The sequence below is a fragment of the Vanellus vanellus genome (assembly GCF_965231255.1).
Source record: "Vanellus vanellus genome assembly, contig: HAP1_SCAFFOLD_53, whole genome shotgun sequence".
Classification (NCBI taxonomy): Eukaryota; Metazoa; Chordata; class Aves; order Charadriiformes; family Charadriidae; genus Vanellus; species Vanellus vanellus.
The window spans coordinates 45,592-59,903 of record NW_028128477.1 but is presented as its reverse complement, the minus strand read 5'-3'; the positions used below and the strand labels follow the sequence as shown (position 1 = coordinate 59,903).

At 52.3% G+C, this 14,312-nt stretch overlaps 3 protein-coding genes across 3 annotated transcripts in view; 1 reads left to right on the top strand and 2 right to left on the bottom strand.

The window, feature by feature from the left end:
- LOC309684316 (olfactory receptor 14C36-like) overlaps window positions 1–14,312 on the bottom strand; it is a gene marked incomplete at both ends in the record, with an annotated part of 204,552 nt that overhangs the window by 178,819 nt on the left and 11,421 nt on the right. The gene's annotated exons all lie outside the window — the stretch shown is intronic.
- LOC309684313 (olfactory receptor 14A16-like) lies at window positions 50–985 on the top strand (the record flags this gene model as incomplete). Its single annotated transcript, XM_082500248.1, has 1 exon — window positions 50–985. One exon carries the CDS (start codon window positions 50–52, stop codon window positions 983–985), a length of 936 nt encoding a protein of 311 aa, XP_082356374.1.
- Window positions 11,431–12,123, bottom strand: LOC309684312 (olfactory receptor 14A16-like; the record flags this gene model as incomplete). The annotated part of the gene is made up of 1 exon (XM_082500247.1): window positions 11,431–12,123. The coding sequence occupies one exon, from the start codon at window positions 12,121–12,123 to the stop codon at window positions 11,431–11,433; it is 693 nt and encodes a 230-aa protein (XP_082356373.1).

Here is a 14,312-nt window from a genome sequence, read left to right as displayed (position 1 = left end):
AATCTCTGGTAACAGACCTCGACCATGTCCCCCTGCCCAGAAGCAGCAAATGTCCAACAGCAGCTCCATCACACAGTTCCTCCTCCTGGCATGTGCAAACACTCGGGAGCTGCAGCTCTTGACCTTCGGGCTCTTCCTGGGCATCTACCTGGCTGCTTTCCTGGGAAACGGCCTCATCATCACCGCTATCGCCTGTGACCACCGCCTTCACACCCCCATGTACTTCTTCCTTCTCAACCTCTCTGTTCTGGACCTGGGTTGCATCTCCACCACTCTCCCCAAAGCCATGGCCAATTCCCTCTGGAACACCAGGGCCATCTCCTATGCAGGGTGTGCTGCTCAAGTCTTTCTGTTTGGCTTCTTCATTTCAGCAGAGTTTTATCTTCTCACCGTCATGGCCTATGACCGCTACATTGCCATCTGCCATCCCCTGCACTACGGGACCCTCCTGGGCAGCAGAGCTTGTGTCCGCATGGCAGCAGCTGCCTGGGGCAGTGGGTTCCTCAATTCTCTCCTGCACACGGCCAATACATTTTCACTCCCCCTCTGCCAGGGCAATGCCCTCGACCAGTTCTTCTGTGAAATCCCCCACATCCTCAAGCTCTCCTGCTCACACTCCTACCTCAGGGAAGCTGGGCTTCTGGTGGTTAGTGTCTGTTTAGCCTTTGGGTGTTCTGTTTTCATTGTGGTGTCTTATGTGCAGATCTTGAGGGCGGTGCTGAGGATCCCCTCTGAGCAGGGACGGCACAAAGCCTTTTCCACGTGCCTCCCTCATCTGGCCGTGGTCTCCCTCTTTATCAGCACTGGTATGTTTGCCTACCTGAAGCCCCCCTCCATCTCCTCCCCATCCCTGGACCTGGTGGTATCATTTCTGTACTCGGTGGTGCCTCCAGCAGTGAACCCCCTCATCTACAGCATGAGGAACCAGGAGCTCAAGCATGCCCTATCGAAACTGACCCAATGGAGGCTGTTTCACCGACAATAACCTGCTGCCCCTTCTCAGCACATTGCCCAGAGTTTATCTTAGATCATGAGCCTAATTTTTCTCTTGTCATAACCCTGCTGATTGATATTTTTCTGGGTTTATACTACTTATTCTGAGGCTTGATCCTACTGTGTCTGACCCTTGCACAACACTGAGTCAGATCTGGCCGGTCTGGTAACAGCTCTTAAATGAAACGGGATGTCTCAAGTAGAATAGCGAGAAAAGGCAAAAACAGGGAGAAACAAAACATGGGCGGAGATAAATATTTTTTAATAGAAGAGTAACAGAAAATAAAAGCAGTAGCAGTAACAACAACAACAACAACAACAACAACAACAACAATAATAATAATAATAATAATAATAATAATAATAATAAGCATATATAGAATAAAGTGATGCAAAATATATTACTGTCAACACCCAATGATCATTTGCCCCGCCTGTCCAGAGAAGTGATCACCGATTCCTTCCCCCAAGCCAACTCCCATTTATATACTGAGCATGACGTCTATGGGATGGAATATTCCTTTGGCCAGCTTGTCTTGTCTGTGGCCCCCCACCTTCTACGGGAAGTTGAAAATGTCCGTGACTTAATATAAGCATCACTCAGCAACAACTAAAAGAATATGAGTTAACAATGTTATTCTCATAGTCAATCAAAAACACGGCAGCTACCAGGAAGGATATTAACTCTATCCCAGGCAAAACCAGGACAGCGTCTGCCCCTTATTCTATACCATCTACCTCATGCCCAGGTCTTACACTTTTCCATAAATCACCACCATTTTCCTGTCTTTCATATATGTGTATATGCACACAGATATCATTCCCTTAGTCCATGGGCCATCCCACTGAAATGTCCCTTGAGTTCATTTAGTCCATGACTTTGGGCTCCATTTGTTGTAACTGTCTTTCCCGGCAGGAGACGTGGTGTGTGGTGTTGAATTGTTGCGTGCTGCATCTGGAGCTCGCAGCTGGTGTAGCCGGCAGGGCCCATGCCCATCATCTGTGGGTTGAAGATGTCGATCTCAAGACAATTCCCAAGTGCCAGTTGCTGCAGCCACTTCTGTTTTCATCACTTCTGCACTTTGCTCAGTTTCATCAAAGTTCATTCTTCATTAATTTAGGTCACTTTCACTGCAATGCCATAGATAGAGCATATAGCAACTGTATCAGTGATGACATATAGTGGTAATTTAACAATAAATATCATATCATTTGATTCATTGGACATTCTCACCAAAATCAAATCCCCTTGAGGAACAAATCGATCATCCCCATCCTCCTGCATCACCCACCAAGTGCACTCAGGGCCTTAAAATAAAGCAATCCCACAGATAGTTTTGCCTTTGCTTGTGTCAGGAATAACCCAGACTGTCTTCCCGAACATATTCAGATCCTCAAATGTTACCTAACCAGGTGGCCTTTGCCAAATGTGTATCCCGACTTTTGAAGGTCCCACCACCCATGGCTCTCAGTGTAGTTTATAGCAGTCCGTTGTATTGTTTCATTTTCCCAGAGGCTCGTGCATGGTAGGGGATGTGATACACCCGCCCAATGCCATGCTCTTTGGCCCAGGTGTCTATGAGGCTGTTTGGAAATGAGTCCCACTGTCTGACTCAATTCTCTCTGGGGTGCCATGTCGCCATCAGACTTGCTTTTCAAGGGCCAGGATAGTTGTTCAGGGCGGTGGCATGGGGTAGAGGGTGTGTTTCCAGCCGTCCGGTGTTTGCTTCCACCGTTGTGAGCACGTGGCGCTTGCCTTGGCGGGTTTGAGGGAGTGTGATAGAACCAATCTGCCAGGCCTCCCCGTATTGATATTTCAGCCAACGTCCTCCAGATCAAAGAAGCTTTAACCGCTTGGCTTGCTTAAATGCAGCACACGTTTCACATTCATGGATAACCTGTGATATAGTGAACGTGATCAAGTCCACCCCCTGGTCACAAGCCCATCTATATGTCGCAATCTCTTCCTTGATGGCTTGAGGCGTCATGGGCCCACCAAGCTATGAATAGTTCACCCTTACGTTGCCAGTCCATGTCCACCTGAGCCACTTCAATCTTAGCAGCCTGATCCACCTGCTGGTTGTTTTGATGATCCTCAGTGGCCTGACCCTTGGGTACGTGGTCATCTACACGATGTACTTTCACAACCAGATTCTCTATCTGGGCAGCAATGTCTTGCCACAGTTCAGCAGCCCAGATGGGTCTACCTCTGCACTGCCAGTTGCTCTGCTCCCACTGCTGTAACCACCCCCACAGAGCATTTGCCACCACCCATGAATCAATATGGAGGTAAAGCGCCAGCTGCACGGGGGCTCACAGCCGGTCCCGGGTCACCCCTGCGCCTGTGATTTCACTTTGGGGCACATTCCAGAGCCACCAGACAGGCAGGGGTTGGGAGACGATATTGGAGGGAGGGCACGGACAAAGCGCTGTAGCACCTCCAGGAGAAGCACTTTCCACTGCCACAGGCTGTGACGTGGGCGATAGCTTGGCTCCCAGCGACACTCATCCTCACCCAGGGAGAGGAAGATGAGTGCTGTGCTTAGCACCGCCTTCAGTGAACTTTGCCTGGAGGAGAGACTCTGCGATGTGGTTCTCAGCGTGGGTGGCATTGAGTTCAGTGCTCACAACAACATCCTCTGTAGCTGCAGTCAATACTTCAGGTCAGTGCTTGGAACAAGAGGGGATGGGGACACACAGCATTTCCCAGGCTGTGTCACGCTGCCTTAGTGTCTCTCCAGTGCTTCCCTCGGCACTGAACCTCTTTTCCAGCACTTCCCCATAGTCCTGGTGCCTCCTTGGACACTGGAATTCATCCCCAACCCAAGATATCACAGCAGCACTGGAAGCGGTGCCTGACGAACCCCCAGATGCGGTGCAGGGCTGGAGCGTGGCCACCCGGGCTTGTCTGCCGTGGGGCGGGAGGTGTTCCTTCCCCACACAGCGCCATTCTCTGTTGGTCTTGTTGAAGCAAGGAGGGCACTGGCCCTGTGGCTCTCTGTGCACAGCCGGAGGCGGTGACTCCTTGTTAAAACAACCGGCTCGTAACACATGAATTAATAAACCCCACGGCCTCCCAGCGTGGCTACTGCGTGTGCCCAAATTGGTGCCCCAGGAAGGAGGCACAGGGGATAATAGGGTACGGGTTTAATGCAGCAAAGATGCTTTTTCCCCCAGCACTGCTTTGCTTTTTTCAGGGCTTTGTTTTCCACCCGCTGGAGCAATACCGGGAACGTCGTCCATAAAATCCCCGGCACTTCACCTGAAATGATGCGGCTCATTATCGAGTACGCCTACACCGGCACAGTACCGGTCACGGCCGACAACGTTGAACGTTTGCTGATAGTGGCCGACCAGTTCAACGACATGGGCATCGTCAGACTGTGCTGCGAGTTCTTAAAGTCCCAGCTGTGCTTGGAGAACTGCGTCGGCATCTGGAGATTCACCGAGTATTACTACTGCCTTTATTATTGACTTTATTATTGACCTGCGAGAAGACGCCCATGCTTTCATCCTCCATCACTTGGAGGGGGTGACCAGGGTGTCGAGAGAGTTTCTGGAGCTCTCCGTCAAAGAGCTCCAGCGCGTCCTGCAGAAGGAGCAGCTCTGTGGGAAAGAAGAGGACATGTTCAAGGCCGTTCTGCAATGGATGGCTCACGACCCGCAGAACAGGAGGCAGCAGGTTGCAGTCTTGCTGGGCAAGGCAGAGTGGAATGGGGGACAAAGGGCATTTATTTAAAACAAAGAAAGTCTAGGTTATTCTTAGCTTAGAAAAAATAAACTCAGCATTTTTGACAGTAAGGACTTTGTTTGGGACTTTTGAAATCCTGTCTTCACAAGGGTATAAATTTGAAGTTCATATTCACTGTACATACACGCCACTCACCCAAATCCCATTGCTTGTTGGCACGTGCATGGTTTCAGAAGGCACACACACTGACACTGACACTATGGAAATGATCAGGTGTCTGTTGTCTATGAGTGCCCAGGCCACAGTTGTGTGAGGCATTGCACAAGCATCGGAAATCCTTGCCCAAAAGAGTTTGCAAACCACCCGTTCCTTTCGACTGGGCTCGAAAGGGGGACCATCTTGCATAGGGGAGGATGGCACATCGCTCTCATGTTCTTGAGGCAGTCGTATTCGAGTCATGGTTTCAGTCAGAGTCCTTCCTGAACGATCATTGCCTGGGAGGACAGCACCATAAAGGCAGTCAAGTGCCTTCTGGGCCACCCCTGGGGACAATTCTCGGCCTTCGAGGATAACATCATGAAAACTTTCCAACTGCCCATGCTGTCCCAGGAGAGAGACTGGGACACAAAGTATGGAATTACACGAGTGATTCTCTGTTCACGAGCACGAGTGGTCCCAGTCAAATTGGGACACCCCAAATGCAGTTTCACACATGGTTCTTATACCTTTAGAGCATTCAGGTACAATACAATTTGAGTGATCGCTACTTAACACGTACACACAGGCTGCTGTTTGGCAAAGCAACAATCATGCTGTGGCATCATCATCCACCTGCTGCTCTCCTAATGGAGACGTCCCTGGAGTCGGTCTTGCTGCAGTTCCTTATCTCTGATGCCAGATCAGGGGAGGGTTTCACAGGGGTGTCAGAGGGGCTGGGAGGCTGGCGTCATCCGCGCAGTGCTGGAGTATCCTTTCTTCTTCAGGCTGGGGGCTGTCTTCTCCTCCCGACAATGAGCTGGGTCCTGTAGTCATGCTGACTGAACCATGGCTATGCAGTACGCAATAGAAACGCTGTATATCTTAAGAAAGTTCATACAGTTTCGTACTCTAAAAAGTAATTGTTACAATAGTTCTGGAATGAGATTTTCCTAACAGTCCCTCCTTTTCCTTTCACCGTCAGGGTCACACTATACTCTTCATTATTTAAGTCGTAAGTCATGTTCATAAGGTAATACTACACTGTAAACACACCCATCTAATTAGAAAGCAAAACAAGAGAGTGAATACAACAACCCAAATCCTTTCAGTTCACAGTCCTGTTCTTAAGTCTGGGAGCCAAGAGGTTAGCTACCCAAAGAGATTTAGGGGAGATCCCTGCCCTATTTTGTGTAATATTTTTAAATGAGTCTTTCTCTTGTTTCTCTCAGTTTTGTTTTTCTGGTCTTGACTGACATAAAAACCCCAGCAGCTGTTCTTCAAGAACGCACCTACTCTGTCCTGTATTTCTAAAGGGTGCTCTAGAGCTAAGCCATTCTATATAACCATTTTTGATAATAATTTGATTTCTTCCTCTAAGGCTGTCATACTGCCTGCCCTCATTAATGGCTTTTTCTAATTCTCTTGGCACATTCGCAGTAGCCCTTTCTAGTTTTGCGGTCCTTCGCTGTGGGATAAAATCTGATATAGACAGGTGGAACTCAGTGCCACATTATCAAAGGCATTTGTGAAAGGCAGGTCCTGCTTGACTAACCTGATCTCCTTCTACAACGTGGTCACGCGCTCAGTGGATGAGGGAAAAGCTGCGGATGTTGTCTATCTGGACTTTAGTAAAGCCTTTGACACTGTTTCCCACAGCATTCTCCTGGAGAAACTGGCTGCTCATGGCTCGGATGGGCACACGCTTTGCTGGGTAAAAAAATGTCTGGAAGGCCGTGCCCAGAGAGTGGTGGTAAATGGAGTTAATTGCAGTTGGCGGGCGGTCAGGAGTGGTGTCCCCCAGGGCTCAGTGCTGGGGCCAGTCCTGTTTAACATCTTTATCAATGATCGGGATGAGGGGATGGAGCGCACCCTCAGTCAGTTTGTGGATGACACTAAGCTGGGAGGGAGTGTTGATCTGCCTGAGGGTAGGGAGGCTCTGCAGAGGGATTCGGACAGACTGGACCCATGGGCCAAGGCAGACTGTAGGAGTTTCAATGAGGCCAAGTGCTGCGTCTCACACTTTGGCTACAACAACCCCCGCCAATGCTACAGGCTTGGGGAGGAGTGTCTGGAAAGCTGCTCAGCAGAGAAGCACCTCTGTTGTTGGTTGATAGCAGCTGAACATGAGCCAGCAGTGTGCCCAGGTGGCCAAGAAGCCCAGCGGCATCGTGGCCTGCATCAGGACTAGTGTAGCCAGTAGGACCAGGGAGGTGATTTTCCCCCTGTACTGGGCACTGGGGAGGCTGCTTCTTGAGTACTGTGTTCACTTTCGGCCCCCTCACCACAAGAAGGACATTGAGGCACCAGAGCGTGTCCAGAGAAGGGCAACGAAATGGGTGAGCGGTCTGGAGCACATGTCTTATGAGGAGCGGCTGGGGAAACTGGGGTTTTTTAGCCTGGAGAAAAGGAGGCAGAGAGGAGACCTTATCGCTCTCTAAACATATCTAAAAGGAGGTTGCAGAGAGGTGGGGGTCCACCTGTTCTGTCAGGTAACGGGTGTTAGAACAAGAGGAAATGGCTTCAAGTTGCGCCAAGGGAAGTTTCGACTGGATATTAAGAATAATTTCTTTACTGAAAGGGTCATCAGGCATTGGAATGCGTTACCCAGGGCAGTGGTGGAGTCCCCATCCCTGGAGGTGTTTAAGGGTCGTGTAGATATAGTGCTGAGGGATATGGTTTAGTGATGGGCTTGTCAGTGTTAGGTTAATGATTGGACTATGTCATCTTACAGGTCTTCTCCAATCTAGGAAATTCCATGATACTGTGATTCTGTGATGATGGCCCTGGGACAACTTCCCTGGGGTATCCACTGAGCACAGGCACAGCCCAGACCCTGCTTGTCTGGTCTGTCATGTCTCTCGCAGGAGCCCGGCTGTGCCAGGACATTGCTGTGTGCCCCAACCCTGCACACTCCCCCACTTCAGCTCTTCCCTGGGATTTTCCTCTCTGGGGCACTTGCCAGCCCCGCCAGCCCACACCCTCCCTGAATCTGGACACCTCCTGCTCTCTCCCAGCACAGACCAGCAGAGCAGCCCCATTGGCAATGGTCCACCCAGCCTTCATGCTGAGGAGATATCCACCCCAGGCAGCTTGGAGCCCCCCCTGCCAAACGTCCTTCCCAGGATATCATGAGAGAATTGGCCCAGGGCACCCTCAGGAAGGTCCTTTGGCCCCAGGGACAGGGCAGCCTGCCCCGAGCTGTCCCACCGCAGCAAAGAGTTCCTCTTGCCATGGCTGCCCTGCACACACGTGGTGCCCTGCTCTTCTCCCGCCGCAGCCCATCTCCCCTCAGAACCTCTTCCCCAGAGAGCTCATCCGTGCTGGCCTGGCCAGCCGTTCCTGCACCCCCTCCACAGGCGTCCCACAGCCCCCGAGCTGGTGGTGCAGCTCTGCAGAGCCGGGGGCTGTGGTGCCCAGGGCCATGCTGGTCAGGCTGGGAGGCAGACCCAGCTCGGGTGGCTCCTGCCCCCTCCACCTCAGCACACAGACACGGCACCTGCATCTATAGAGAAGTTCTCGGAGAAAGGATCTCAGACAAACAAGTCAGTGCAGGGTCCTTCAGTTTTTTAAAAACAAAGAGAGAAGAGCTTCTTATTTACACAAAGTCTGTGGCTCCCACAACACAGACAGATCCTGACATAGCAATAGGATGATTCTTCACTTTTATTGACAGCATTAACAAAACCCAGAAAAGCTAAAAAACAAACAAATGAAAGGAAAAAAAGTACTAAAGACAATTTGGGCCTGTAATGAGTTACATCATGTGTGATATGTAGAAGATGGGCAGTTCATTGCTGCTTCTGCCAAGATACCAGTCATCAGTTTCCACAGGGCATCCTTGAGCTCCTGGTTCGTCATGCTGTAGATGAGGGGGTTCACTGCTGGAGTCACCACTGAGTACAGAAATGACGCCAACAGGTCCAGAGATGGGGAATAAATGGAGGGGGGCTTCAGGTAGGCAAACATGGCAGTGCTGTTAAACAGGGAGATCACAACCAGGTGAGGGAGGCACGTGGAAAAGGCTTTGTGCCGTCCCTGCTCCGATGGGATCCTCAGCACAGCCCTCAAGATCTGCGCATAGGAAAAGAGAATGAAAGCAAAAGCCCCTAATGCTAGTAAGACACTAAGCACCAGAAGCCCAACTTCCCTGAGGTAGGAGTGTGAGCAGGAGAGCTTGAGGATGTGGGGGATTTCACAGAAGAACTGGTGCAGGGCATTGCCCTGGCAGAGGGGCAGTGAAAATGTATTGGCTGTGTGCAGGAGAGAATTGACGAACCCACTGCCCCAGGCAGCTGCTGCCATGCGGACACAAGCTCTGCTGCCCAGGAGGGTCCCGTAGTGCAGAGGTTGGCAGATGGCAACGTAGCGGTCATAGGCCATGATGGTGAGAAAAGAAAACTCTGCTGAAATGAAAAAGACAAACAGCAAGGCCCGTGTAGCCTGTCCTGCATAAGAGATGACCCTGGTGTCCCAGAGGGAATTGGCCATGACTTTGGGGAGAGTGGTGGAGATGGAGCCCAGGTCAAGAACAGAGAGGCTGAGGAGGAAGAAGTACATGGGGGTACCAAGAAGACCGAGTGGATAAGGTCCTCTATAGACAGATTGGAGTAGGCTCACATTCACAAGCCCTGGTCCTCAGAGGGAACTTCAGCCACCCTGATAGCTGTTGGAAGGAAAGCACAGCAGCGCATAGGCAATCCAGGAGGTTCCTGGAACACATTAACGATTACATCCTTCTCCAAGTGACAGCAGAGCCAATGAGGAGAGGTACCATGCTGGACTTTGTCCTGACCAAGAAAAAGGTGCCCATGGGGAATGTCATGGTCCAGGGCAGCCTTGGCTGCAGTGACCTTGAGATGGCAGATTCTGAGATCTTTAAGGTGGCTAGGAGAGCACACAGTAAGCTCTCTGTCCTGGACTTCAGGAGAGCAGACTTCGGCCTCTTCAGGGATCTGCTTGGTGAATTACATTGGGACAAAGCCCTGGAAGGAAGAGGGGCCCATGAAAGTTGGCTAATATCCAAGCGCTACCTCTGCCAAGCTCAGGAGCAACACATCCCGGCAAAGAGGAAGTCAGGCAAAGACAGCAGGAGGCCTGTGTGGATGACCAAGGAGCTCCTGGTCAATCTCAAAGAGACAAAGGAAGCCTAGAGAAGGTGGAAGCAAGGACAGGTAGCCTGGGTGGTATTTTCTGAGTAGCCAAGTATCAGGTTAGGAAAGCTAAAGCCCAGGTAGAGGTGAATCAGTCCAGGAGCATGAGGGGCAATAAGAAAGCCTTCTATAGGTATGTGGGTGACAAAACGAAGACTAGGGAACACGTGGGCGCACCCAGGAAGGAACCGGGAGACCTGGTCACCCGGGACATGGAGAAGGCTGAGATACTCAACGACTTTTTGCCTCAGTCTTCCCTGGAAAGGGCTCTAACACTGCCGTTGTCCTCTCCCAGGCACTTCCCAGCACTCCCAAGCCCTCCCCAGCTCTGCCCACCTCCCAGCCCTCTCCCCAGGACAGCCCAGCCCAGCAGCCCAGTCTGGGCTGGCCCCACAGCAGTGCCCGCCGCAGGCTGATGCAGAGCTCTGGGCACTCACCGCACAGCCCCAGCTCCTCCCAAGGGCACAGCAGCTCCTGGGGGGCAGACAAGGAGGTCAGCCTGCCCATCAGCCCCAGGGCTCGTGCTGGTGCCGAGGGAATGAGGAAAAAGAGGCAGGTCACTCTCTGCCTCTCCGGAATTCATATTGTGCCTCATCCCCAGTCCTGACTGAATTTGCCCCCTTCTCTCCCCAGTCAGCCCCACGCCCCAGGACAGCACAGCAGACCTGGCCCTGGGGTTCCCTCAGGCACCTCCTGCGTCTCCCCACTCTCCCCTCCCTGTGCCTGATGAGTCCCTGCTGACTCCCTCGGCACTGCAGCGTCCTTGTGCGTGGACACATTGATTCAGTGCTTTATATTAGTGGACTTCACCTTTGAGGGTGTTTCACCTTCGGAGTCTCCATCCGTTCCAGTCCAAGGGCAACTGTTGAGTCCCTAATACCGCCTCTCTCCTCCCGCCTAAAAGATGCATTTCAGGAACGTCCAGTATATGCCATCAGTCCTCTCATACATGAAGAAGACTGAGGAGATAATGGGAGCTCATGGACCGTCTCCCCTTCTATTGGGCACCAAGAAGAGCGCCTTTAAATCCAGAATACTTGGTGAAGTGGAAACTAATTATACCATGAGCTTAGCTCCAGAAACTTTGAAAACACAAGGAGAAGAGACTCCTTACAATATTGATTCCTTGAACATGTTCTTGGAAGGAACTTTGGAGGAACAGCCTATCTTTCAGGCACTGCAATTCGGAGATGCCCTTTTATTGAAGAGCTGTTATCTGTCAGGCCACACCTGACACAGTGTTGTGCAAGGGTCAGACACAGTAGGATCAAGCCTAAAGACAAGCAGCGTAAACTCAGAAAATTATCTATAAGCAGGATTATCACGAGAGAAAAAAAGCAGACTCACAGCCTAAGATAAGCCCTGGGCAATGTGCAGAGAAGGGGTGGCAGGTTATTGTCAATGAAACAGTGTCCATTGGGCCTGTTTCTGCAGGGCATCCTTGAGCTCCTGGTTCCTCATGCTGTAGATGAGGGGGTTCACTGCTGGAGGCACCACCAAGTACAACACTGCCACCACTGGGTCCAGAGATGGGGAAGAGATGGAGGGGGGCTTCAGGTGGGCAAACACTCCAGTGATGATGAATAGGGAGACCACAGCCAGGTGAGGGAGGCACGTGGAAAAGGCTTTGTGCCGTCCCTGCTCAGACGGGATCCTCAGCACCGCCCTCAGGATCTGCACATAGGACACCACAATGAAAACAAAACATCCCAATGCTAAACAGATACTAACTAGAAGAAGCCCAACTTCCCTTAGGTAGGAGTGTGAGCAGGAGAGCTTGAGGATGTGGGGGATTTCACAGAAGAACTGGTTGAGGGCATTGCCCTGGCAGAGGGGCAGTGAAAATGTATTGGCCGTGTGCAGGAGAGAATTGAGAAACCCACTGCCCCAGGCAGCTGCTGCCATGCGGACACAAGCTCTGCTGCCCAGGAGGGTCCCATAGAGCAGGGGTTGGCAGATGGCAATGTAGCGGTCATAGGCCATGACAGTGAGGAGAAAATACTCTGTTGACATAAAAAAGAGCAAGAAAAAGAGCTGGACAGCACAGCCAAAGTAAGAGATATCCTGGGTGTTCCAGAGGGAATTGGCCATGGCTTTGAGGAGAGTGGTGGAGATGGAGCCCAGGTCTATGAGGGAGAGGTTGAGGAGGAAGAAGTACATGGGGGTGTGGAGGCGGTGGTCACAGGCGATGGCGGTGATGATGAGGCCGTTTCCCAGGAGGGCAGCCAGGTAGATGCCCAGGAAGAGCCAGAAGGTCAAGAGCTGCAGCTCCCGTCTGTCTGCGAATGCCAGGAGGAGGAAGTAGGTGATGGAGCTGCTGTTGGATATTTGCTGCCTCTGGGCAGGGGCACCTGTCCAAGGAGGGAAACAGAGTAAGTCAATGCAGACTTCTGTAAGAAAAATGAAAGCCATTTCCCGTAGGCTCTGTCTCTGTTGCATACACTCCCTTTTCATTTTCCAGGAGACCTTCCTCACGTCCATAGCTCGAGCTCTGATTGGCGTTGGCTGCCTGTGCCGTGAGGAGCAGGGCGCTGCCCAGTGGCTGCCGAGGGGTCAGCCCTGCTCTGCAGCAGGGAGTTCATAGGGAGGGTGGCGGCAGGAGCCAGTCCTGGTGTTCTGCTTTGGCTGAGGAACCCACACCTAATGCAGATGGGCTTTTCAACATCTCAGCACTTCTGCTGCCTCCAGGGGAACAGAGTGAGTGCTGTGAGACATGAGGATTGCCTGGGGCAGAGAGCAGAGTCAAGGGAAATGGTTTGTCCCTCCATCTTGCACCGTCATGAGATGGAGGGGGATTACCCTCTTGTATTATGCAATCAGACACTGCTGAGAGCAGAAGGATCCATCCCAGACCATGAAATGTCTCACCCTTTCTCAAGGTCTCAGCAGCCCACCTCTAGCCAAGGACACCCACGGCTCATTTCACCCACCCAACAGCATTTCCTCAGTCACAGAATCTCTGTGTTTCTCTGTGGGGCTTTCCGATATCACAAAGGTGCTATGGGACAGGTTGGCATCCTGGAGGGCAGCTCACAGCTTCCATGGACACCCAAAGGACTTACCCAATTTATGGGATCTCAGTGAGAGAAAATGGACTCCTTCCCCACTCCCACAGACTGCATTGCCCACAGCCCCACAGGTCAGAGGAAAGCTGGGACACTGGTTCCCATGGACACACCGGCAGGAGTGGAAGAAGATCAGTGTGGGACTCTGCAGCTGAAATTCCCATCCCCAAGTACGCTGACAGCAATAAAAAGATAACTTTAAAGGAGACACATGAAGAAACCAGGAGACATCCCATGAGGGTCTGACTGGGAGAGGCACGGGGAGAGGCAGCCGGGCACTCAGGGCAGCATTACCCTCACCCTGCTGGGCACGCCACCACCCAGACACTGATCATGCAGGGCAGGTGCCCTCAGCCCCACCGCTGGGCAGCAGCAATGGGGCAGGTGGCAGGAGGGATGCCCCTCGCCTCTCCTGCTGCTCTGCCGGGCACAGAGCTGACTCCCACCTGAGCCCATGCCCGTGAGGGCTGAGAGCTGTGCTGGGTGGCTCAGGGAATGCATCTGCACTGCAGGGGTGGCTGGAGGTGCCCCTATCTCCCCTGCAGCAGGGCTTCCAGGAGCAGCTCCCTCCTTCCCTGCCCATCCACTGCCTGGAGCTCTCCCTGCCAGCAGCTCTTTCCCTGCCCCCACATCTCTTCTCTGCCAGTGCTCACAGACCCCATGGCAGCCCCCGTGTGCCCAGCTCTGCCCTGCAGCCTCTGCGTGTGTGCAGGGGCTAAAGAGCAGGTGCCACAGACCCTGGTGAGACTGGAAAGGGGATGCTGGTGCTGTCTGTAGCCCACAAAGCTGGAAACCAAAGACACAGACTCAGCAAAGCTCCTTATCTCTACATGAACCCTCCTTTGATCTTTCATTTGAGTCTTCTTGGTCATGTGCCACTGCCCACCCAGTCAACCAAGAGAAGAAACAGCAAAAGAAATTTACCTTCATATTAAGGGAACTCCACCTTGAAAAGTCCCTCCAGGAATGACCAGAGGTCATCTGGAGGTGTAAAGAGCCCTGACCCACACAGCACCCTCTTCAAAGCAGAAGGACATTGCCCAGCCAGGGGTCACTCCTTCCACCCACAGCTTCTCCCCACAGAAGCTACGTGGGAGCTCCCCGGGCAGGCGGAGAGCTGACCCTGGCAGGCGGCAGAGTCCCTGCACCGGCACACAGCCCCTGGGCTGCAGGGACCCTGCTGGCAAGGACAGCCCTGCACACCCCTGCCTGCAC